Source organism: Stegastes partitus, unplaced genomic scaffold (genome assembly GCF_000690725.1).
Source record: "Stegastes partitus isolate 25-593 unplaced genomic scaffold, Stegastes_partitus-1.0.2 Scaffold906, whole genome shotgun sequence".
NCBI classification, from domain to species: Eukaryota; Metazoa; Chordata; class Actinopteri; family Pomacentridae; genus Stegastes; species Stegastes partitus.
Window position 1 is genome coordinate 76,132 of NW_007578637.1, and position 24,724 is coordinate 100,855.

General features: G+C 44.1%; 2 protein-coding genes across 3 annotated transcripts in view; one reads left to right on the forward strand and one right to left on the reverse strand.

Moving 5' to 3' along the window:
- Window positions 1-24,724, reverse strand: part of mtor (mechanistic target of rapamycin kinase) — a 94,693-nt gene that overhangs the window by 48,828 nt on the left and 21,141 nt on the right. For both annotated transcript variants that reach the window (XM_008293719.1, XM_008293718.1), the window contains exons 22-28: window positions 20,151-20,263; window positions 19,591-19,753; window positions 19,066-19,158; window positions 18,141-18,281; window positions 17,455-17,597; window positions 16,958-17,120; window positions 15,717-15,862 (exon numbers count right to left, since the gene is read on the reverse strand). In XM_008293719.1, coding sequence (XP_008291941.1) covers window positions 15,717-15,862; window positions 16,958-17,120; window positions 17,455-17,597; window positions 18,141-18,281; window positions 19,066-19,158; window positions 19,591-19,753; window positions 20,151-20,263 — 962 coding nt within the window. The remainder of the gene's footprint in view (window positions 1-15,716; window positions 15,863-16,957; window positions 17,121-17,454; window positions 17,598-18,140; window positions 18,282-19,065; window positions 19,159-19,590; window positions 19,754-20,150; window positions 20,264-24,724) is intronic.
- On the forward strand, window positions 10,151-13,422 carry angptl7 (angiopoietin-like 7). The gene is made up of 5 exons (XM_008293717.1): window positions 10,151-10,745; window positions 11,812-11,912; window positions 11,991-12,185; window positions 12,410-12,605; window positions 12,692-13,422. Exons 1-5 carry the CDS (start codon window positions 10,385-10,387, stop codon window positions 12,859-12,861), a joined length of 1,023 nt encoding a protein of 340 aa, XP_008291939.1. The 5' UTR covers window positions 10,151-10,384; the 3' UTR covers window positions 12,862-13,422.

The following is a 24,724-nucleotide window of genomic DNA, read 5'->3' on the forward strand; positions in this document are numbered from 1 at the left end:
GTGCCAGGATGAGCTAATATTTACAAGGAAATATGTCAAGCAGTCGGACGTAAAGCCTGAACTGAGACACTGAGAGAGACAGATAGAGATAGAGAGAGATATAGAGATATAGAAATATATTTATAGAGATAGAGACAGAGATAGAGAGAGAGATATATAGATGTAGAAATATATTTATAGAGAGAGCAATAGAGATAGAGAGATAGACAGAAAGATAGAGATATGGAGATATAGAGATGGACGGATGGACGGACACAGATATAGAGATAGAGATAGATATATATATAGAGAGAGACAGAGACAGAGAGATATAGATATAAAAAGAGATAGAGATATAGAGATATATAGAGAGACAGAGATATGGAAATATAGAAATTGTAAGTTTCAAATGATCCCAATGAGACGAGCTGTTGCACCGACGATCCCATTTAGACATCCGCCATGAGCAACTGGCATTAATGGGTTAAAACGTCCCAGTTCTTTCGGGTGTATATTTTCACAACAGCGTGACTGAGGTTTACAAGAAGGTGATAATGTACTGCTCACTGTTGACTCATGAAAGCACAGTGAGGGAGGTTTATTTGTACAGTCCCTTTAAAACGCAGAGACAATCAGTGTGCCTTACATAAGACATTCAAATAAACCAAGAAAATCTATTTTAAAAAAAAAGGACCAAAGCAGTTTTAAACACAAATAGTCTGAAAAGTTTAAAAGCCAAACTGTAATAGAGGAACCTTCACATCAATGCTGTGACACAACCAACACATTATCACTCATTCTGATAATATCTTCACTAACACGTCTGAACAGTCACTCATCACCATCTGAACCCAAAGTCAAAGCTTGTAATGCACAAGCACAACATAAATCCTTGAGTGTGACGTGTGCACATCTCCAGGTAATGAGCAACATGTTGTCATCATCAGACACAGAGCTTCTCATCGTCGTATGCATCACCACATAGGACGAGCACAGAGGTAGTGTTCACCTCTTTGCTTCCAGATGATCCTGGGATGAGTGTGGCTAAAAGAGCTTCTCTCACTGTCTCTCGTTTCTCCAGACACACCAGACAAAAAGGTGGTTGTTTGGCGGCGGAGCAGATGCTGCAGCACGGGGAAACACTTTAAAACAGCTTATTTGAAATGACCAGAATCAGTTGTATTGTGGTGAAACTAATAACGCAGCGCAGAGCTTTGGAATGCAGCGCTGTAGGGGGTAAAGTTCTTTAAACACAAAGCTGTTTTTTTTTAGTTTGCAGATATTGCACATGATGTCAAATGAAAGAAAAACATCCCTATTGAATGTACAGTAAAAACTGGTATGCTGACAATTACATCACTTCTTTTTCGAGTCAGGCTCGTTAGGGGGCCGCTGAGATGTCGTCAGCCGGAGAAACCATTCCATGCATGTTTACGCCACACTGGGACGCTGCTGCAGATGCTGGGTTCCTCACCTCCAGGTCAAGAGGCCAACAGTACAAAGCGTCTCCAGTGGCCCAAAGGAGAAAAAAAAGCCTGACAGTTACGTCATTGGAATGCTGTCGTTGCTACGTGGACAACGAGTTCCCTAAACAATGTCTCTGGGTCTCCTCAGACGACATACTGTCAACATTTTCAGTTAGATTATCCATAAGAAACGCGCCAGCTCTTTGATCGACTTACTCCGCTTTGTTCGATCGTAATTGACTTGTGCTCTAATTGATTTTTGCTCTAAACAATGGAAACACGCGGTGGGTGCAGTGATCTCATTTAAACAGAAGGATCGCCCCAGTCATAAACAGAAAACCAGCAACCTGCCAGGCAAACGTTTTCGTATTTACAGTATTTACACTTCACCTGGGTCATTAAGCAATCTGTTCTAGACGAGGAAGTCGTTAACACTTAAACAGCTTCTTTAGAACGTTTGCATTTTTCTCTCACTGTAATCGACGACAAAAACACTGGGATGGCACTCTGAGATAATAACTGTAAATGGCTGGCAAAACAAAAAAAAACAACGATCAAATCTCAAAATGTTGACACAAGTGGCTTTTGTTTTCTGCCCCGTGACACAACTGTTTTACATCTCGGTGTCACGAAATGCCTCTTTGAAGCAACGCCACATGGCCAACTGTGCTTACGCAAACCCAGGACAACGGTTCTGAAGGGATAGTGAATAATCCACATTCTTCCCCTGCAGTACTGTTTGTCCCGGCTACTGCTTCGTACGGTGGTGAGTGGACGGCACATGCTGGCCTGCGTCTACGATATGACAACAGACGCCACCTGGTAGCCATCGCCAGCTTAAGCCACCGGACCTCTTGATGGTCTGCCAGGACATGAAGTCTGCAGCTCTGAGAGCTGGAGGATGCCTCGGTGCATACTGTGGCCTTCATTATGGGAAATATGGAACAGTTTACTTTACCCCTATACGTGACCAGGTTTAACGGAGTTGCAGGTCATTATCCACGATGGAATGTTGACATTCTAACTCATGGTAACTCGTGCTAGCCTTCGGTGTCCGAGCTTCCCAAACCGTTCATCTGATGGCGAACCTATAAAAGCTTAGACACGTCATTCTCGTCCATTGTCAGACTTTGCCATTAATCAGTTAGTTCAAATGAAATAACTGAACATTAGGCTGGAGTCTATCCCAGCTGACTCAGGGTGAAGGCAGGTTCACCTGGACAGGTAACCAGTCTATCACAGGGCTACACTTAGAGACAGACAACCAAGCACACTCACATTCACACCTACGGACAATTTACAATCACCAATTAACCTCAGCATGTTTCTGGACTGTGGGAGGAAGCCGGAGAACCCGGAGAGAACCCACGCTGCACGGGGAGAACATGGAGACTCCTCACCGGGACGCGAACCGGCGACCTTCCAGCTGTGAGGCGACGGTGCTAACCACTGAGCCAGGAAGTGGATCATGGCTGAGAAACTTCTGCATGATTCTGAGACTACAGACTGACTAACTAAAGGGGCTCTGCAGTATATAATAGCAATGGAGCACTCTGTCTATTCAATAAAAGCTGCTGTCCCAAAGTGAACATTCACACTTTTTTTTCCAAATCGATTGAAAGATCTGTCTTAAACTATTTAAATATTATTTTTATAATCTTCAAAGACGAACGATTCCATTATGATGGTAAATGAACATAAAAAGGACGTTACCAGGGATGTCCTGATCTATTCTAAATAATCAGGATCAGGGCCAATCAGAGCCTCTTTTCGTGTTTTTGTGTTTTGTTTTTTTCATTCAATTGATTTGTGTTGCATCTTTTAGATACAGATGGTGCGCCATGCTCAGATTGTAGCTGCTCCAGCTCCTGAACCCAGGATCAAGAAGTTCCAGATCTACCGCTGGGACCCGGACACCGCCGAAGACAAACCACGAATGCAGACGTGGGACATTGATCTCAACAAGTAAGTCACAACTGGATCAGTGAACAGACATCTGCAAAGCAATTCATTAAGATGATTGGAAGAATGATATATAGAGGAAAAAAGAAACTGAAAAAATATGAACATAAAATACTCCAAAATGCAATAAATTGATTTAAAGAGTAGAAAATAACTTTTTTAAATTTTTTTTATTTAACCTATCAGTATCAGCTGTATTGATTCCTGATCGGTGATAATCTGCCGTCACAGAGGTAAAGGAAGAGCACCATGTGTCGCGGGACAGGGCCAAACTCCTGCAGTGTGGAAATATTTCAAACTGGAAAATGGAAGCAACCCAACAATACGACCACTCGTTGTCACTGCAGAGCAAGGATTTGACAAGCGGTGGTAACAGAGCTGCACTCAGTCCCACCTGTTAGGGTTAGGGCACCTAAAATACAAGTCAACACCAGGTAACTCAGTCAACTCTCACACAGGGCAGGAGACGTTAAAAAGGAGAGAGAAACTTCCCCAAGACATCGACAAGGACCAAAAGACGACGGGCTTCATGGTGCCGGATGAGCAGCCCGTCGCTTTAATGGACAGATTTTTGCCATTTTTTGGAGCGTTGGTGTGGAAATCCCAAAGCGCCATGATTCAACAGCACTTTTCCCAAAGCACCTGAGCTTCACAGCAAGCTTCCTGAACACCTACGAGGGGTTTTATCAGCTAATAGAATAGAATAGAATAGAATACAGTTCAATACCATACAATACAATGCTTTTATTGTCATCGTACCTATAGTACAACGAAATGAAAAGACAACTCCAGTGGTGCAAAATACAAGGATAAAAAACTCAAATAAGAATATATGAACATATTTACAAAAGGAGCCAGTAGGAAGTACATACAGCCAGGAATGAGCAAACGGTAGAATAAATATTTTGCACTGTTGAGGTAAGAACACTGTGGATATATGAGAAATATAAATAATATATAAAATATAATATATAATAATTAAAAAATAATTATAATTTAATATAGTGTAATATGAATAATAAATATATATGATAAATAATTCTCGTGCGCGTTCAGGACCCGTGTTGCACTCGGACAGAACGTGTTGGTGGGTCTGGATGTGCGGGCCTGGATGGACCGGTACCTCTTTCTTTCCTGAGGGCAGCAGTGAGAACAGGCTGCTGCTGCTGTGTGAAGCTGTGTTGTGAATGTTAAAGTCAAACCATCACACTCTAAAGTGGAAGTGTGGCTGTATTACTTATGTTGAGTGCTCTAGCTTAATGCATTAATGCAGCACTACTGGAGCTGTGATAAAAGCTTTTTATGAAGACGTGTTGGTTGTTTATTTGGTTATTTTGGTACAGAAAACAAAAGACTACTCCGCACTAAGAGGAGTTATTGCACATTTGTTTTCTTACTCAGAGCAGCTTTAATGCAGACGTTGTTTCTTAATTGAGTGTACTTGAAGTGGGCGCTGTGCACCGGTGTTTTACTCTCAGCTTCGACTTCTTTTGTTCTTCTAAACAGTCAGCGATTCAGGAAATACCCAGAATCTCGGTACAACGCCTTCAAATAAGCCCAACCGATAGCACAACGTGTATAACTCAAACCGGCGGGGTTCTGTGCTGACAGCGCTGACAGGTGGAAGAGGTTACAGTTAATGAAGATTATATAATTCAGAGTTTTGAGATAGAAGCCCTGGAATCCACTGGCTCCTGCTTCCACCTCCTGCCTTTCCTGTAATTGAACCCATGAGCGCTCGGCTCACAGCTTGGCTACTGTGGTCACTGTTCGATTACAAAATGTTTTTCCTTCGCATTGACGGAGGCCAGAAAACGCCTGGGAGCATACTCGGCTTAACACTTTTGTTTTGTCGTTTAGCACAGCGGGGTGTTTAAGTGGGTCTTAACGGGCAAAGGAAAAAGTTCCCGAGGAAGTCCTGTAAAGACGAGGGCTTCAGTGAATACCTGTGATGTCAGGAGGAGCCTCGCATTCTTCACACAAACCCTGGTTATGGGGTGAATGGTGTTTAAAAGAAGCCGGTTTAAGGGAAAAACAGCACGATGCTAAATGTATAAAACGACATCCGGCCGAACCGTCGCACACCAGAGCTGAATGACAGAGTCCAGGAGGAGAAAGCGATGCCTCTGGGAAGCATTGCTGCAGAGTGAGATGTGACTCATAGAGCAGTTACAGCAATGAGAACATCCAGGAAGGCCAATTATACGCGTTTTTCCAATAGACACTGACGCACATTAATGACTTAAGATTTACAGAGAGGTCAGCAAGCGCTACGCACCAACATCACACAGGAGTACACATAACGTTTGAACAGGGCCTCAGTCACACATGATGAAAAGGGAACATTCATAGTACAGCCGTGACTCGATAATCCGACACTAAATGTAAAACCTTCTTTTATGTTGGATATCAAGGCTGTCGGATTGTCCAGACGGAGGTCCAGATACAAGGAGGGCTTGATGCTGGAAGGCTCATTAGTTGTTCATTATTGTTCATAGTTGTTATAATAACTAGTAGGGCTGGTCCCAGTAGCACTTTCTGCTCTCTGGATGTTCAGGCCCAAATAATGATGAATATTCTGTGCGGTCGGGGGACACTTCCACCCCGGGGCAGCGCTCTGACGGGGTGGAAGTGTCCAGAACACACAGGCAGTACTTGGCTGCTGATGCTAGTTTAGTTAGCGCTCACACTTCTGTTTCCTCCATCGGTGGCGGCGGGGGAGTGGCAGATACGCTCCACCGTTACCATCCATGTTTACTTCCATAAACACTGAGCACGCTCGCTGCGTGTGACGTCGTCGTGTCCTCTTCTGCGCATGCGGGACACTTTTGGCTCGTATGAAGTTCACACAGCAGATCACATACAAGTCGCATTGAAGTGGAAACGTGAAGGAAGTCACAAAGAAATCCTCATTGAGCATCAAGTCCTGCAGTGTGAACGTAGCCAATCTGTGGGATTGTTCAGTCAGATAATACGCCGTCATCCTGATTGGTGCCAATGCTGACGGGATGTTTAGGCTGTTTTCTATGGGTTCCGTCCGTTTTTCCTAAAAACCTGTCGGATAGCAAGGTTTAGGATTGTTCAGGGTCGGATATCGAGCCACGAGTGTATTTTAAAGGCAACACCAGCACACTTTCCGCTGTGCCTGTGTAGCAACTACTTCCTCGTGTGACTCAGTTATATTCAACAGAGACCAAAAACAATAATTAGCTTAACTGTTTTGCCTCTAAGTAGCTTCTCTTTGATCTTAATCATCCAAAGTCTATAAAATATAATAATAAAGCAAGACTGAGGCTAACATTATTTGGTAATTCAGCCTAATCTGAATGTCATAATCATCCCATTTGTTTACCTCTCTGTGCTGAGCTGCACACATACTGGGGCTAACCGCCGCATTATGGAAAGTTGTCGTAGCGACTTTTGACAAATGAGGGAAATCAAGAAGCAGATCACGACTGGGACCTAATCAGAGTTTAGAAATTGTCAGACAATTAAGACCTTGCAGCAAACTAAACATGAAGGCAGCCTAATATCTTTCCAGTATTCTCGTTCAAAAAAGCTCCAACGGCTTATTAGTCCCATATGCTTCTTACAAATCAAACAAATAAAGAAAACTCAAAGCACATGTCGAGATTCAGCGACAACAACGAAAAGGAAAAAAAAACGCCTTCGCTGAGTAAAAAAGGAAATTGCAAAACAATGACCCTTTCTTAAAAGTGGCCAGAAACACTCACAGAACACAGAAAAGGAAGCACAATAAAACCAACAACACCGTCTCACATCAAAGCAACAGCAGACCGTATCATAATTATGTAACGTGCTGGAATTTGAAGAAAGCCATTTTTTTATTCGTTATCCAAACACACAGTTCCCACGAAACGGAGACGACGACGAGCAGAACTGTCGCCTTATTTATTCGTCTGACCAAGTGAGAATAAGTGAGGGAGGTGCTCCAGACGTTTGAGGGACATGAGAAGCTTTTCTCAAATAAAAGGCGAAGCTGCTGGTGCAACATTATGTAAGGTTTTGGTAGAATGGGGGGGAAAGCCATTCTTTGTTTTTGGTCTACATTTGTGATCTGCACCAGTTTGCAGCTTTGTGTTTCCAGACATTACATAATTTCATGCAACTGGAAAACAGTGGAACCCTTAACCCTCTGAAGCCGGAGCTGGACATTTTACAGAAAGTTTCAAAACTCTGAAATCAGCATGGACAACATATTTCCATGGCCCCCCTGCAGGTGGTAATATCGGAAAAAAAAAGTATTTCTGCCCATCTGCTCTGTGCAAAACCAGCCTGAAGGTCAGCTAAAGGTCCTTGATTGCATATAATGTGACTGCTGGTGTATGTTTGGCACATTCTAAGCTTAGATTTGATGAGGTTATGGTACAACACTATCACTGCCTTATCATGAATATGAAACTGTAGAGAGTTGTGTACTCTAATGATGATAAAGTTAAGAAATGCAACAGGAGTGGTGGAGTTAAAAAGACAATGGGAAGTGGTCAGCAGTCAAAATGTCTGCAACAGAGTCCAAAAGTCTGCATTAAAACATTCCTCCACAGCTACAAGTGGCCAAACACTCCACAGGGCACCTACATAGACTTTTTAGGATTTGAACAAGCAGCTCAGTGTTGTTGTTAAATGCTACCTACTGTACTTTGATGGATATATGTATATACCTCCAAACAGCTTCATGCCACCAGCTGTCAGAATGCTGAACTGCTGATCCAGACATGCAACACTTGTTTATTTAAATTGCTTTATTGGATCCTGAAGAAACGCTCTCTTATCCTGCCTGCACTACTGTCTGTACAGCAACATGACAATAAACTGATTATTTACCATCTACAAACATGCAAAAACGTCTCCATCCTTGCCTTTCGTTCGTGCTCATGTTGGTAAATGCGCACGGCCGGCAGCTCCTGAGGGCGGCTGGGATCAAACAGAAACTCCACAGAGACGCAACAGCATTATATATTTTAGCCCCATCCAGTGATTGCCATGTTTGAATATTAAAAGAGAAGACGATACAGAAGCAGGAATTTGCAGCTAATAACTGCATCTGGTTCCTGGTGGAACCACCAGCGAACACTGAGAGGACAACGCTCACCGGCCCAAAAGCTGTTTTGCATCTTCCACACGGAGAGATGTTTAAAGCTTGGCTCAGACTTCCAAATGATCCTACTGAAGGCCCGAGTGTTTGCTTCCAGTAGTTTTTATCTGTGTACTGTATGATAAAAATCACTGAGGTAATCAGCCCATCTAATGTGACACAGACCACCGTATGGAGCTCCTTTAGACCCAACTCAGACAGAATCAGAACACATTTGATGACGGATCTTTTTAGCTCTTATATCCAAAAAAGAAACTGTACTGTATGTTTCACTTGAGATGTTTCCTATGCTTTCAATCTACAATTTTGCAAATTACTTTAAACCATGAGGGCTGTCAGAGAGCTGCTTTCATTCGAGAGTCTTTTTCATGGGTGCCCTGTAAGCATGACGATAAGCAAAAAAAACCATTGTTCAGCTATAACTAAAATACAGAATAAAATACAAATAATAGATATTTACACAGACAAACACTCTACACATAGAGAATAAACAATCATAAGTTAGACAAAATGTACAAGTTAAAAGCAAAGAAAACACTCGTACTGCTCCATGTTGGACACCAAGGCCTTAAACCTGTCCAACAGGATCAGACAATCTAATCTCAATACATTGGTGCATAATATTTAAAAGCTTGTTTCCCGATCTCAATTTTAATGCGTGTGTTTTCCAAGACTATAAAATCTTGGGCCCTAGTCTGATGAGAAATTGATCAATAATTAAAAAGACAGGTAGGATATTCACACGTTATGAGAAAATACAAGCAGACGCTTCCTTCTGCTATCCATAAAACTCAACGCATACCACTTCGTTTTGCTGTTTTGTGGCTCTCCAGTGGGTAACGGTACACCATTCCAGCTACTTTAAAAACACCATGCATGTGTTATGGCAGAATGTTAAGACCTTACACATGTCGACATTCAGACTTCCTTCCACTGGACTTTTTTTTTTCCTCCTCCGCTTAATGTAAAATATATTTTGGTTATCCTGAAGATTAGACTGAGCCTTTCTCCTTTCTCTGAACACCCGTTTGAAATTTGAAGCTGAAAAGCTTGGCGGAAAACATGCCTCTGCTTCAACATCTGCCAAACAAGGGGCAGCATGAAGAGAACACTTAACCTACAATTAAGAGTACTTAGTGACTTCACACATCTCTTAGCGTGTGAAGACCGAGGAAACAGTCGGCCCCAAGGACATAGTAAAATCTGTCATTAACGCCTTAATTAAAGTGTGAAAACTCAGAAGGAAATTATCCACAGCTGGTTTAAAGTATAAAACAGATAGTCTAATGTTTTATCCTGCATCGCTGAGCAACATGTGAGCTGAACACAGTCGAGGAGTTCACAATATCAAAGACCAACAGGTTGAGACGGTAGCCTCTGTTTGGTCTCCTCAGCTCCATGTGTTGCTCCTCCAGACAGAGGCACAAGAAAAAAGAAAAAAAAAGCTGGCCAGAAACCATCAACACCTGACAAAGAGAGGAGAAACGTGGGCAGCATGAGTGAAAGTAAGATGAGTGGAGGGGGGCAGGGCAGGAGGGTTGAGAAAGGTCCTCCACCCAGACGCTGGGAGAGGGTCAGGCCGGCGACTGGTGCAAGAAGGAGGGGGAGGACCCATATGCAGAATATTTAAGATGCTCAGGCAGAGGAGGGCTTTGCTGAGAAAACAAGACAGAGCCTGGGCGAGCGGCTGGTCAAAGGAGAGCTCCACCTCAACTGGTCAACGCTTCTGTGAGCTGCACCGGGTTTGTGTCTTTTGATAATTCTAGAGAAAAGTTCTCTCCAGGGCCTGACTGCTTCTGAGCAACCAAAACACCTGCGACTGTGTGAAGATCTTAAAAGTTTTTTTTTCATTTAAAAAAAAATGGCAAAAATAAATCTGAGCGTAGTGGCTCTGGGGCTCACGCTGCTCCTGTTAGCGGAGACGTGGGCCCAGAATCCCAGGAAGAGACTGGCGCCTCCGAAGCCTCCCAAGGGCCAGTGCTGCGACGAGGTGCGCTCCCTCAAAGTCCAGGTGGCCAATCTGACCAGCCTCCTCGAGGAGCTGAGTCGCAAGCAGGAGACAGACTTGATGAACGTCGTGAGGCAAATCATGGAGCTGGACCAGCAGAACCGGCAGCAGGAAGCCCGGGTCACAGAGGCAGAGAGCAAGTACTCAGAGATCAACAACCGTGTGGAGATCATGCAGCTGCAGACCCTCCAGTCTGCCACCCAGACGTCGTCAGGTGAGCATCTGCTACCTGCTGAGCAGAAACTGAACGCCGTTCTAGTTTAATCTGTGCATGCAGCCTCTTGGTGTCAAAGGTTCTCAGAGAATAAGTTTAGCTTTTAAAGTAATCTGCATTAGTTCTGAATGAAGTTTGCAAAGTGGAAACCCGTCAGTGATTCTCGTGCATCGTCTCAGCTGCGGTGAAAATTTCTGTTTAAGATTATTTCCTAACCAAACGTACCATTTTCTACCAACCTTTTAAGTTTGTTTTGAATTGAAGGGTCCAAATATATATTTCAAAAGCCTCTTTTAAGATTAAGGGAAACGTTTTCATGTCACTGGAATGCGAGCACTTCTAACACGGGCAAAGCACAAAATTATACATTTATTTTTGCTGCCAAAATACTATAATCAGCCCCGTTCGCTGCTTTGTAGGCCCCAGAGAAGTGCTGTGGATCCGCTGTGAGGTAGATTACAGTGCACGTACTAATCGGAACGGCCCCGCGGAAGGAAAAAAAAAAAAAAAGCATTAATTTGGAGCCGCAGAGTCCCAGCTGTCAATAAAGACTTTCATCAAAGCCATATCCACTCCACCGCTAGTCACACTGGCTGCCGTGGAGCGGTTAACCAGGCATGACGTCGTTTATTATTCCAATACCTTGACTGTGTGGTCTAATAGGGCCGCATTTATGACACTGGCAAAGGGAACACAGAGTCCTTTTCAAAACTTGAGCAAATCAGAGACAGGAAGGGTCGCAAAGATTAGAAGAAGTGGAGGGTTTCCATATCTCATCAGGCATTGGGCTCATCGCTCCGCAGTGATCTCATACGGCCCCAGTAATGGCAGCACCATACAGTGACGGGGGGTGAAAAGGGGAACTATGCAAACTCAGAACATGCCGTGCACATCGTCTACTGCTTTAGTCTCTGATGTTTTTGGTGGGAGGTGAAAGGTTATTTTCTCATCTGCCCAATCATTCAGACACCCATAAAGCTGTATTTTATGGCATTTACATTTTAAAAAAAATAGTCATAAAACTGCATATGGTTTCAGGATAACTTGGGATATTCTTTTTTTCCAGATGCAACGTACGACTGTGCAGCACTCTACAGCAAGAGCTACAAGATCTCTGGCGAGTACAAGCTGCCTAAAGACGACTTTCTGGGTACACCTGAGCTCAACGTAAGTGACGCCTGAGTCGTGCGTACGTCACGTCTTCTTTGTGTACTTTTATCACTCTAATGGTTGTTTCTGCTTCAGGTCTTCTGCGATATGGAGACGAACGGAGGCGGCTGGACTCTGATCCAAAGGCGCAAGGTCGGCCTGACGTCCTTTAACCGTGACTGGAAGCAATACAAGAGCGGGTTTGGATCCATCCGTGGAGACTTCTGGCTGGGCAATGACCACATCTTCCGCCTAACAAGGCAGCCCAGTACGCTCAGGATCGAGCTGGAGGTACGTATTGGAAAGTGTGGCAGTCTAGTGTAGGCTTGGGCCCAAACATGAAAGAGCAAAACTACGTAAGCGTGCATAAAGCGTTTCATAGCCTTTACCTAAAAGTACTGAGCAGAAAAAAAAAAAATTAAATAATAAATGGAACCAGCCGGACCATGAGAGCCACTATTGTCCGTTTTTCTAACCGCTCCTCTCTAAATCCTGTTATACGTGTTTTCCGACAGGACTGGGAGGGAGAGACGCGCTACGCCGAGTACGGCTTCTTCACCGTGGGCAATGAGCTCAACAGCTACAAGCTCTTCCTCGCCAACTATAGTGGAAACGCCGGAGACTCCTTGCGCTACCACAACAACACCAACTTCAGCACCAACAACAAGGACAACGACAAGTGTGTGGACGACTGCGCTTCCCTGCGCAAAGGTAAACTCTTCAAAACAATCAATCCATTTATAACACAGGTAGATATTGTTCTAGGGCTCATTCTTTTCCCTCTTCTCTTCCCCCAGGTGGCTACTGGTACAACTGCTGCACTGACTCAAACTTGAACGGCGTATTTTACCGCTACGGTGAGCACACAAAGAACACAGATGGGATCACTTGGTATGGCTGGCACGGGCCCAACTACTCCCTCAAGAAAGTGGAGATGAAGGTCCGGCCAATGGGTTTTCAACCATAAGTGCTTCAGCTGTGTGTTCTGGATCAAGATCATACGCATGAATGCCGAGAGATCTCACTAATACCTGCTCAACAGAATTGTGGCTTTGCCTCGACTGAGAGAAGAGGATTGAAATTGCTGTTTGTGATGGTCTGCTTAAACTCCAGTCAGATGAATGTGTAATGTTGTTTTTTTTGTTGCCGTGTTTGATTGTAAATTGTAGTTCTTTTTTTTGTGTATTTATCAGTAAAATATTTTATTTTTTAAAAGCTTCGATAGATGCTCTTTTACCACTGTCCCCTCGGGGTTACTGGATCGAGATTCTTTCCCTCATTTGTCTTGAAAGCAGTAGGATTTTATATTCAGTTAACACAAGCAAGAATAATCATTAAGGATTTGGTGGAGCTAATTAAAAAAAGGATCTTTGAGAGTCGCTGGGACGGGACCAACCACCAGAAGGTGTTTTCCTTGTTGAACCTTAACTATTCATGATGGAAAGGTGTAATTTGTAAAATGTGTACAGCTCTGTAATTATGTTGTTTCATGTGACAGAAATAAAACAAAAATATTTTTTAAAAGAAACACAGTGCACGTCTTTTCTCTTGACTTCTGATAGCTGCTGTGTGACAAACTGAAAGGAGTCAAGGTCTTGCGTCTATTCATGTCCAATAACGGCGACATATCTGCTTGAGCCACAGACCTCTGACTCGTAGGTCATCTCCTGACACCCTGGCCAAAGGTCCCAAGGCACCTAAGCCAAATGGAGGAAAGAAGACCACACACACTCTGTACTCAGCCGGCCAGTTAAACAACCCGAAGCTTTACTCCCTTGAAAACAATAACACCATTTTGCTACGCTCAGAGCCAACACAGAATTCCTCAGAGCCTCAAACACCCGCAGACGGTCAGACGGGCTTGGCGGTGACACATTCGGTCAGAACAAACATCTAACGCAAGCTGAACATTTACTTCTTTGCTTCAAAGGAATTGACCGCAGTGACACTTAAAAAAAAAAAGACTTTGGATGATGACGAATGCATTTCAAAGCGTCCAAAGTATTCAAACTTACACCCTCGACAATAAAAGCAGACCTTAAAGAGCGGTCAGCAAGAGGTGCAACTGTGAGAGTCCAGTTACTATTGACGTAAATCCACAGAGGGACTTCTAATGGCTCCGTGCTTTATTTAGGAAACTCAGCTGCTGCCGACGAAGCGGGGATTTTTTCAGGGAATTTAAACTTTAGTGAACAGGGCGGCCAAAAGCGGCATTCAAGTTATTTTGTAAAAGGCAAGTGTGAGTTGACCTTTGAGCAAAAAGTCAAGCCGCAGAACTACAACGGATCAAAACAGATGGTAGCGTTCAAGCTTGTGTTCACCTAAATTTTACCTGGAATGCATAAGCTATGTGAAATGACAACTCTGAGCATCCCGACTGTGTCACAGTAATAAATAAATACAACCTTTGGAAGAGTTGCGGGTTCATCTTTATTATCTGTTTGTGATGTCGTTAAACAGAGCTGAACTATGACATTGTTTTCCTGCTATTTAGTGGTAGTATAGCCCTGAGTTTTGCTGTAACTATGTGCAGTGCGAGCCAAGTAAGAACTCAATAAAATGTCCTACGGTCAGCAAAGCTAGGACTCTGCTCGACTCGTGCCAACAAGTTAGTACGAGAGTAGTATGGCTGGCCAGCAAAAGATGAGGCTTTGCTTCACCGCCTGCAGTCCTCTGTACATCTGAACATACTAAACTTTATTTAAAATTCCATTTCCAAGCATTTCCATGGTGCCCAGTAACATCATGGCTACACATATATTACTGACATATGCTCCAGGTGCCTCTGAAACCACCTAATACCTGACACCTACGACGCAGCTTTCGCCCTCATCGTCGTCACCATTCAATCAGATTCAGCAAAATTCAACATTTCCAAAGTAAAACGAAGAAAACAGAACCAACTGACCATCACACAGATCCACTTAAGGAGCCTGCATGATCTACCAATAACACTATAAGCCAATCTGTCAATTAACAACGTCTTTCTGTTGATGGCATTAATGGGGAAAATGTGACCAATCTCCTGGTCGTGTCTTCAGCTAACGGGGCCTCAGAATACAGTCAAACCACAAACTAGCTTCTTAAAAACAAATTCATACCAGTTATGAGTACGTCACTCATTCAGATTTATTATCGCAGATTTAAACTAAAGATCTAAACGAGAGCGTATGAATGAATAAGCCATCGACAAACACAATGACTCATCAGGTACTAAAACAGCAACGACGGCGGTGCCTCCTCATCATCAAAAAGCATTCTGTCTAATAGAGCCACGACTCGGTGAGAGCAGGCTTTTTTTTTTTGCACACCAACATCGAGATCTTTTTTATGGGAAATCCTGGAGAGGTGAGAACCAGATGGGGATATTGAAAACACCAGAGTACCGGCTCCCATCATTCATCATCATCAAGGCTCCTGAGAAATTGAAAACAGGCCCCAGAGAAACACAAGTCCAGACACTCATAGATGAAAAGAAGGCAAGCGTCCAATTAGATGGCTGGAAAACAGATTTCTCCTTGCCATGCCAAAAGGCAGAGAAATAAAGAAGGAAGAGAAAACGAGATGGAAAAGATGACCGAAGATATCAAAGGGCTGTGGGACAGGAGGAGACGCATCGTGCAATTTCTGTGTCTATTTAGTAGACAAAAAATTGACTCCGAGAGGATGCTATAAATTTTGTTTTAAGCAATGCTAATCACCAAGGAGCCATCAAATAAACGGACCATTAAATACAGTTTTATTTGCTCTGTGCATGTAAATAAACGAGCGCTTGTTCTTTTCAGTCATAACGTGACTTTCTGGGATTTTCAGACCTCCTACCTGATGAGAGACTCCAGGATGAGAGGAGAAGGGCCTTTCTGGAACTCCAGCTCTTTGTAATGCAAGGCCTTGGCGTAGGCACGACATTTGGCAGCTCGCTCGCCAAGCAGCACAATGCCATTATCATCTCTGAGAGGCAAAGGGCCCTGGAAAAAAAGAACACAAACTGTATTAAATAACTCTGTTATTTCTCTAAAAAAAGAAAGAAAGGAATCTGGAATGAACACCTGTGACCCCTCTTGTCCTTTAGTAGTAGTTCATGCCGTTCTTCCCACTGGCTCTGAATAGCATATTTGTACTATATGTGTTTCTACTGAGGCCTCACAGCAAGGGGTCCCTGCTGAAATGCTATATTGTGACCCAAACATGGTATACGCAGCCCTCAGCGTAACAGTGTCGTCACTAATTAGCACCACATGTGTGGTCAAATAGAGGGACAAGAGACAAATTCCCATTTTGTAATGTTTGTCCTCTTAATGTTCAAGTTGCTTTAAGTAACAAAGCATTAGTGGGCTTTAAGTGTCCCTATTTTCATCAGCTGACAACAGCTCAAATGTCCTATGGTTGGATTTGTGACTGCATTTGTTCAGGTAAAAATGCACACCTTCCTAAAACAAAGCCTTCTGTGCCGCAGCTGCTCGTGGCACAACGTCGTGTGAGCATCCAAGCTGAAGCGCTAAAGTTACGAGATTAGTAGCTCTATAGCTCTACAAAACATGGGAGCAAATGAGCAGTCGGCTAGAAGCTCTCTTTGCATCTGGTTCACGGTTCGTCTTTCCTGGCAGATGCAGAAATTCAAAACACTGAATGTTTTCCTGCACACCTTAGCCCGGAGATGTTGGGCCGAGCGAAACAGAATCATTGTTTCCACAAAAACAGCATCACAAACAGATAAGGTTTGAATTACTGCTGCTGCTGCTGCTCTGCCAGCGAGTACAGTCTTTTTCCATGTACTGTGGGATCAACAAGTATTTAGACTCCTTCACATTTTGAACACCTTTCATCAATTTACACTGGAGCAAAGTTTTATCTATTTAAATCTACCACGTCGACACGATGAAGTGGGCGAGAAGTGGAGGCATCTGCTGGCGGTAGCTCTGGCTAAGATCAAAACCTTGAATTTAGAAGGATTCAGATTTAATTTATATACAGATACACACCTGCAGGAACCCTAGTAAAACATGACTTCAGGCTGAATTGTTTCACAGTAATCCCATGGCTTAACGTAGCTCACTGCTAACCTTGTCACTGTGCTCCATGAACTCCGCCAAGTTGAGCAGCGTCTGCGTGACCTCGGCGATGTCTTGGGAGGTGAGCGCTAACTCGATGCTGCGGATGAGCTCGTCCTGCTGGTCCTCGCTCAGCTCGGACCAACAAGACAGAAAAGCTGCGTTGAACAGGTCTCTGTGAACCGCAGGAACACAATTCAGTCGTTAAAATGTGTGACATGACATTAAAACGTAGATGAGTCGGCTACAGAAGTTGGAAGACCAGCAAATCAGTAGCATGAGCTTTCTATAGCTTATGTGGCTTCACAGCTGAGCTCATCTGTTTCCCATGTACAGCTACACACAGTCAGAATTACAAAGACAGAGCTTCAGAGTTGTACGTTTCCATGTTATGGTTTCAGCTACTGTGGTTTATCATAGCTGTGGAGCATTAAAGAAATAAGACAAGGATAAAGAATAAAAGGAGGCGGAAGTGAGCTACGAAGCGAGACATGACAGCAGCACTGTACCTGGCAAGAGGGATGTAGGTCTGAGCCAGTGACCAGCACGATCGCAGGGCCGGGGAGGACGATTCTTTGAGCAGCACGACGCTCAAGCGCCTCAGCCACTCCAGCCAGTCGTCTTTGGACACCTTCCTGGCAGCACCCCAAGCCTGAATAACGGAAGAAGTAATCCATTTCAGAGGTCACTGGGAACTGAGAGGGAGCAGTAGCTTCTCCAGACTACAGCTAATGTGTGTGGGATGATCTGGCTCAGATATGACAATCTGCAACTGGTAATCAGAAGTTGAAGAGAACACAAAGAAAAGGAAAACCATGCAACAGAACCGTACCAAACGATTGCCTCGCTTCCTGTCTTGATGATGGGGGAGGGAAGCACTGTGTCATCTCTCGTGGATATTTAGCCACTAGCCAGTAATTCACATTGTTTTCATAAACCCCATTCAGTGAGGCCTGGAACTGTACGAGGAAGCATCTGCACTCACTGTGTCCTGCTGCTCATTTGTACAAGTTCTTGCTGAAGTTTTGGGCCGTCTGTTGGATGTTAACTGTGTATAATCGTACTGTACGCTAGCCCCGTAACACAAACACTGGACTCGTGTGCGTTATCTCTCACCATGGAAAAATATCAAAAGGCAGGTTTAAAAGAAAAAAAAACATCCAATTTTCTTTTATTTTTTTTTGTATCTCCCTACCTTCTGAAGTGCAGTGGTGCTGACATGGAGCTTCTTCATAGGTCCTGCCTCCACTGGCCCGCTGACGAGAGCATCGCCTTGGTTACGCTGGCGATGCTGGAAGATGAGAGGGTCCTCTTCCTCCTCTGCCAGAGTGTAGCCCTGGTATGGATGGACACACACACACAAAGACAGACAGACACAAACATGCTTTATGAAGGCAGAAGTACGTTTCCTTCTCGAGGGACTGTTGATAAACAGAGCAGCGGAACAACCTGCTTGCGGTACACGGTTTGTTTACGATGATGTAATATCTTCCCCGACCACGTGTGGTCATTTTGAATCATCAAAGGTTAGAATATTTGGGTCCGACGAAGCAGGAGACACAACAACGTACGTATGCTCATGAATTCAGGAGACACAAGTGCCCTGTGAACCCTCTAAACTTGCTCCTGTCACATTTATTTTCACCAACTGTGGGCTCATTTCTCACTGAAATATGAAGCCATGCACAACTACAGAAACAGCAGAGCCACGGCTAGAAGCACAGAGAAATACAAAAGTTGAATTTCTTTGATTACCTATTTACTAATAGTGGACAAACACAGTGGCTTGTCTCCTCTCTGTCTCTTTAAACACAGCCTGAATTGTCTTCATGTGATTGCTGCTCATAGCTAAGCTGCTACGACAAAGATCACAAAATGTTTTTTTACAATATCAGGTTAATGGTTTACTTCAGGCAGTTCTTTAAATAAGACTAAATCTGTATAGATTTCTTGGCATGTCCAAAATATAGAGTACAAGATGCATCTAAATGTGAAAATCTGACCTTTCTTTTTGTTTTTACACTCTCTGGCTCTGATTAATGGTGGAATTCTGGTGATTTTGTAAAGAGCACATCCCTTTCAAACCCGCCAGCAGGGTTAATACATTTATCTGGACTCACCTTAACAATGCGACATATGAGTATGTCGTAACGCTGGTGGTTGATCCTGTGCTTCAGCATCACTTTGTTCACCATGGGGATGAAGATCTGGTACTGAAAATGAGAGGGAAGGGAATCAGTAAACAAAAGGGTGTGTGTGTGCTTCATGTGGTTTAGTCTTGCTACCTTTATCCCCCCTCGCCATAAAGTAAATAACTGGGTATTTAATCTCAGATCAAAAGCTTCCCCTGCCAGACACGGCTGGGCCGGGCCGCTGGTTCTGAGGTTAGACCAGAAAACGATACGAGGGTTGAGGGATGAGGGAGGGGACGGCTTGGGGTAAGTGTGGCCTCAACCGCTCGTACAAACACCACCCCCCGCTGCCAAATGGTCAATGACATCAGCAGTCAGGCAGGAAGTAATAAAGATTGGGGGAGCGGGGGCTACCAAAATGCAGTTCATGTGAAGCCAACAGTAGAGAGGCTGGAAGTAGTCTTCTCAATAATAGCTACATGTGAGAGAAGCCTGCGGGACTGCTGAGGCTACCTTCTTGCCCAGCTGGAACACGAGCGAGGACAGCGTGTCCATAGAGGTGGAACGCAGCTCAGGCGTGCTGTCAAGTGTCCGGACAATTGGGTGGATTATACGTGAAGCATAGTCTGTGAAGTCCAGGGACTCTGTCAGCCGGTCAAGTGTCTCCAAGGCAACCCTGAGCCAGAGAGGAAAAACAGAAAATGCTCAGCTTCACTTAAATATTTGTAAGACATAGAGACAGAGACAGAGGCTGCTCCAAAAACACTCTGCAAAAAAGGCAAGAAGACGTGAAAAGACTGAAGTATTTGCCAGTTAAGATTCTTTAATAGGAAAAAAATGCAATAAAAACTTTATGCTCTGAAGAAGAAACCAGAACAGCCTGCTCTTTTTTCTCATATCACAAGGTTGCTCTAATTTTATTTTTTCCATTTCTACGGTGCAACTGCTTAAATACTCGAAATCATATTTAAAAGAATCAATCAATGCCATTAAGAAATCAAATGAGGAAGATGTTTAACTTGGGAACTGGATCCCTCACTGAGACCGCGAGCACAGCTATGTGTGGTACTCACTTGCGGGCCTGCAGGGGCACATCAGGGGCATCAAACAGTTTGACGATGGGAGGCAGCAACAAATGGAGGTAGTCGTCGAGGTTGGCACCAAACAGCTGTATGGCGTTGAGCAGCTAGAAAGGAGAGCGCACATTATTTACTCCCACATACCGCAACACTTAAACATAAGTAGCCTTAATGAGCATGTTATGGCTAAATGGTTTTCTTTAGGAAGCCCAAAAAGAAAAGCTGGATGTGTTGTATCTCAGGAAGGCCGTGGCACGGACGCTGGCTTTCTAGGAAAAGTCCAGCAGCTTTGAAAATAAAACAAAAGCTACACTAGAGCTAAAGACATGAAACATTTTCACACAGTGACAGACATCCATCACTGTGTCATTTAGTGTATTCAAATACAGTCGTGACTCGATAATCGAACCTTAACAATCCTGAACCTGCAGTCCAACAGGTTTTTAGGAAAAACCAACAGAACCCATAAAAACAGCCTTAACATAGCGACAGCCTTGGATTGTGACTCCGACATGACATTTAATGTCACCAATCAGGATGACGGCGTATTATCTGACTGAACAATCCCACAGATTGGCTACGTTCACACTGCAGGACTTGATGCTCAATGAGGATTTCTTTGTGACTTCCTTCACGTTTCCAGTTCAATGCGACTTGTATGTGATCTGCTGTGTGAACTTCATACGAGCCAAAAGTGTCCCGCATGCGCAGAAGAGGACACGACGACGTCACACGCAGCGAGCGTGCTCAGTGTTTATGGAAGTAAACATGGATGGTAACGGTGGAGCGTATCTGCCACTCCCCCGCCGCCACCGATGGAGGAAACAGAAGTGTGAGCGCTAACTAAACTAGCATCAGCAGCCAAGTACTGCCTGTGTGTTCTGGACACTTCCACCCCGTCAGAGCGCTGCCCCGGGGTGGAAGTGTCCCCCGACAGCACCGAATATTCTGATATTCATCATTAATTGGGCCTGAATATCCAGAGACCAGAAAGTGCTGTTGGGACCAGCCCTACTAGTTATTATAACAACTATGAACAATGAATATTAACAACTAATGAGCCTTCCAGCATCAAGCCCTCCTTGTATCTGGACCTCTGTCTTGACAATCCGACAGTAAAAGAAGGTTTTACATCTAGTGTCGGATTATCGAGTCACGACTGTATTTCCGAGTTAAAATTCTGATGGACTTGAGTAGTGACATGTTTTTCCTTTTAAATCTGTGAGAAAGTGACTTCTTTTCATTGAGGAACCGTCCTGTCATCATGTATGACGGCAGCAATTTTTCAGACCGCTCTGGAACTGCTCTATGTTTTACTTAATGGTGTGACTCCACGTTAGATTGTGACACAGGCACTATGTACACTTTTACATTTCACAGCTGCATAATGGAGTGTTTCAGCATCAACGCCGCGATGTTGCACAATGGTCAATCGTTTATTTTTTTCGCGTTTATTTTTTTTTCATACCTAATCCACAAGAGAAGTCTGCTTTACTTCAATTTTAGGGTTCTTGGACACACTGAATTATTGTTTTCACTTTGAACACAGAACACAGAGTTTGTTGACCTTGTTGAATGAACAAAAGAAAGAGTGAGCAACACTGACGAGGAGAATCTGGTTGCAAAAAAGAAATATTTTGACTACAGCGAGGATGAGGGTAACCGAAAACAGGCACGCCGTCGCCGATGTGTTACAGTTGTTGTCACTACGACAGGCAGCAAGACTAATTTGTTTGACCGTTAACATCAGCAACACAAAGATATCAAAGATGGACGTGTTCAAGGCATCTGGGGAAAATTCCTGATATTGCAGAAAAAGGAAATATTGCAGTGTCAGGTTTGTCCAACATCACGCACACCTAACTGAGCTCATCACAAAGGCTGCAGGACGAACTGTCCACAACACATGCTGAAGAGAAAACTTTAAACGTTAACTGGAATGTGTTTTGTGGGAAAGTCTTCTAGAGTTTGGCCCGACAGTAAACAACATGTTGTGTGGGACACGTGTGCGCAGGCTGGATGGGTGCACGGTGGTCTTAAAGGATGACGTGTGTTGCAGGCAACAAACTCACCCCAGACCTCGACACACACACACCGTGACCAAATCTGCTGTAGCCCTCCACCCCCCGTCTGAAGTGCACACGGCGAGACAGCAGGAAGCAGAGGTGGAGGTGAAAGAGTGAGTGTGTGTGTGTGTGTGTGTGTGTTGGTGGGGGCGTAAGCAGAGCAGCTTCTTGAAATGATGGAAGTATGTTTTTCTTTTCTTCTCCTCTGGACCTGAGGGTAACCTGATTCCCCCTTCCCCCACTTCATGACCCCCGTCCTGTGCTAAAGATCAGGCTGCCAGACCCGAGCTGCAGACTATCCAGACTGTGGGCCGCTGGATTATCTAATACTACAGCTTCTGAGACAAAACAGCACCGGAGGAGAGAGGACTAGATGACTGTGCTGCTTATGATTCTGTCTTTGTGGTTTCTGCCCAAACCATGATTTAGAGTTTGAGGGAAAACTCTGACAACCGCTGGCAGCAGCTGCAGAAACGGGAGAGTGTGTTAGTTACAGGTCTATGCTGTGTTTGAACGGCGGCGTTACAAGAGAATGGCTTAGATCTGGGCGGCCTTGATGGATATTGATGAAAACCGCAAACAGAAAGCAGCCGACGGTGGGCTGAGCTCCGGTGCTTTCGGTAACAGTGTGGAGTGACAGGACCGTGGTTTAAACACAAACTCTTTATGGCACAATTAAGCTATCTGACACGTGATCTTGTCAGTCTTGTTAGAGCTTGTTTTCCACCTGATTTATGGCAGACCGTGTGACTAACGGTCAGCGTGGCTCTCAAATGACAAGCTGAGTGGTCAACCTAAAAAAAAAGCTGTTACATAACACGTTTATCTGGGTCATGCTCTTCTGGGACACGCTGTTGTCACAACATTATCAATTACAGGCACTAAAGTTTACAGCTACCTTATATCTTTATGTGTAGACACACATTCCACACTTAACTAGGGATGTAAAAGGTGCTAAAGCTAACATCTACGTGTCAGGCTCTTTTACTCTTTCCTACGCATGTTCTGTGTTTTTGTGACGTGTAAGGACAAATAAAGTACCCTGTCTATCTGTGCATGCTAACAATAGCGGCCAAATTGTTTTATTTCTTACCATTACTGACTGAATGACTTTGCATTCATCACACAGAGCTCTGTGAAGTTGATTTAAATTAGTCATGTTGCCTCGTGTAGAGGAACAGCTGCAGGAGCGCGCAAAAAGACGACCTGTTTTTGGTCAACATCATCTGAATTATACCTGAATTAAGTACATTTTCTAGACGCAAAATAGAAATCAATCTGGGCCCAAAACACCCAACTTGCTGAACATCTGCTAATCAATCCTATAATTTACCAGTGTTCCTTAAACGCCTCGCATGCAAGCTATGGTCGAAGCCAGCTGGGGTACACTTAGAAACCGCTCATCTCCGCGAGTGTAGCCCAGAGTTCCCGTCCTGTTTATTTGCTGTGCACATGTGGAGCCTGCATGTTAACAAACTCTGTGTCTTGTAAAAGTTTTGAAAAGCACTCAGAAGAACTCTTCAATGACAGTAAACAGTGTGATATCAGACAGGCTTCTCTCAGGAGAACAGTGCTTCTTCTTCTTCTTCTTCTTCTTCTTCTTCTTTTTTGTTATCAAACAGCAAACAGAAAAGTTGCTGCATAACGTGTTTGAGTGAATTCACCTTATTTTACATCACACTTCACACTTCTTTACGTTTTTTCAGCGCATTATCAAATTTTGACAGGACTGAATAAATGCTGTCCATGTCAATTAAAAAGAGAGGGCAGAAAATAAAGTCTGAAATACAATGACAAGGTAAATTAAAGCCACAAGCGGCGATGTCGTACGCTTGTCGGCCTTCGTGCACATCAGGGTTCGGTAGAAACGTGCTCCGGGCGGGACTCTGATCTGGTGTGTCGAGTTTGGGGCAGATCGGAGCACGTGCGGCCTAGTTACGAGCCACTTCCTGTTTAATGGCGAGTCGCAGCGGCGTGTGTGTTGGCCATGGCGGAAACGCGCTCTGGTTGAGACTGGGAGATGGGTGTAAAGTTTCAGGCCGATCGGAGCACACACAGGCCAGTTATACATTCGTTTTATGGCGTTTTGACCAAATCCGTGGGCTGCCAGTTCCACGCTGTCAGACTTTTGCATAACGTTTTAATAACTTTTAATCACTACATCCTGTAGTTTGTGCTGGCCAAATTTCAGGTGTGTACGACGTACCCCCTACGAGGAGATAGATTTTGAAAATGGCCAAAAATGAGCGAAAATGGCCTCGCCGTTTTTCCAACATGGCAGATTTCCTGTTGGGTTTACAGAAAAGCGCTGATGGACTTTTTTGTGCGCACCAACCTGCTACATATGTGTCCCAATTTTTGTAGCTCTACGTCAAACGTAGCCCCGATGGGACTCTGTTGAAATATAGGGGGCGCAATTGAGCCATTTGCATTTTAGAGCTTGGTGCTGGAAGACTTTTTGTTCGTCCTGACCTACTCTGTATGCCTACCAAATAGTGTAGC

Coding starts and splice junctions, on each gene's coding strand:
- angptl7 (XM_008293717.1), top strand. CDS start 10,385: ATGGCAAAAATAAATCTGAGCGTAGTGGCTCTGGGGCTCACGCTGCTC. Junction 11,913..11,990: donor TGGGTACACCTGAGCTCAAC/GTAAGTGACGCC, acceptor TTTCTGCTTCAG/GTCTTCTGCGATATGGAGAC. Junction 12,186..12,409: donor CGCTCAGGATCGAGCTGGAG/GTACGTATTGGA, acceptor GTTTTCCGACAG/GACTGGGAGGGAGAGACGCG.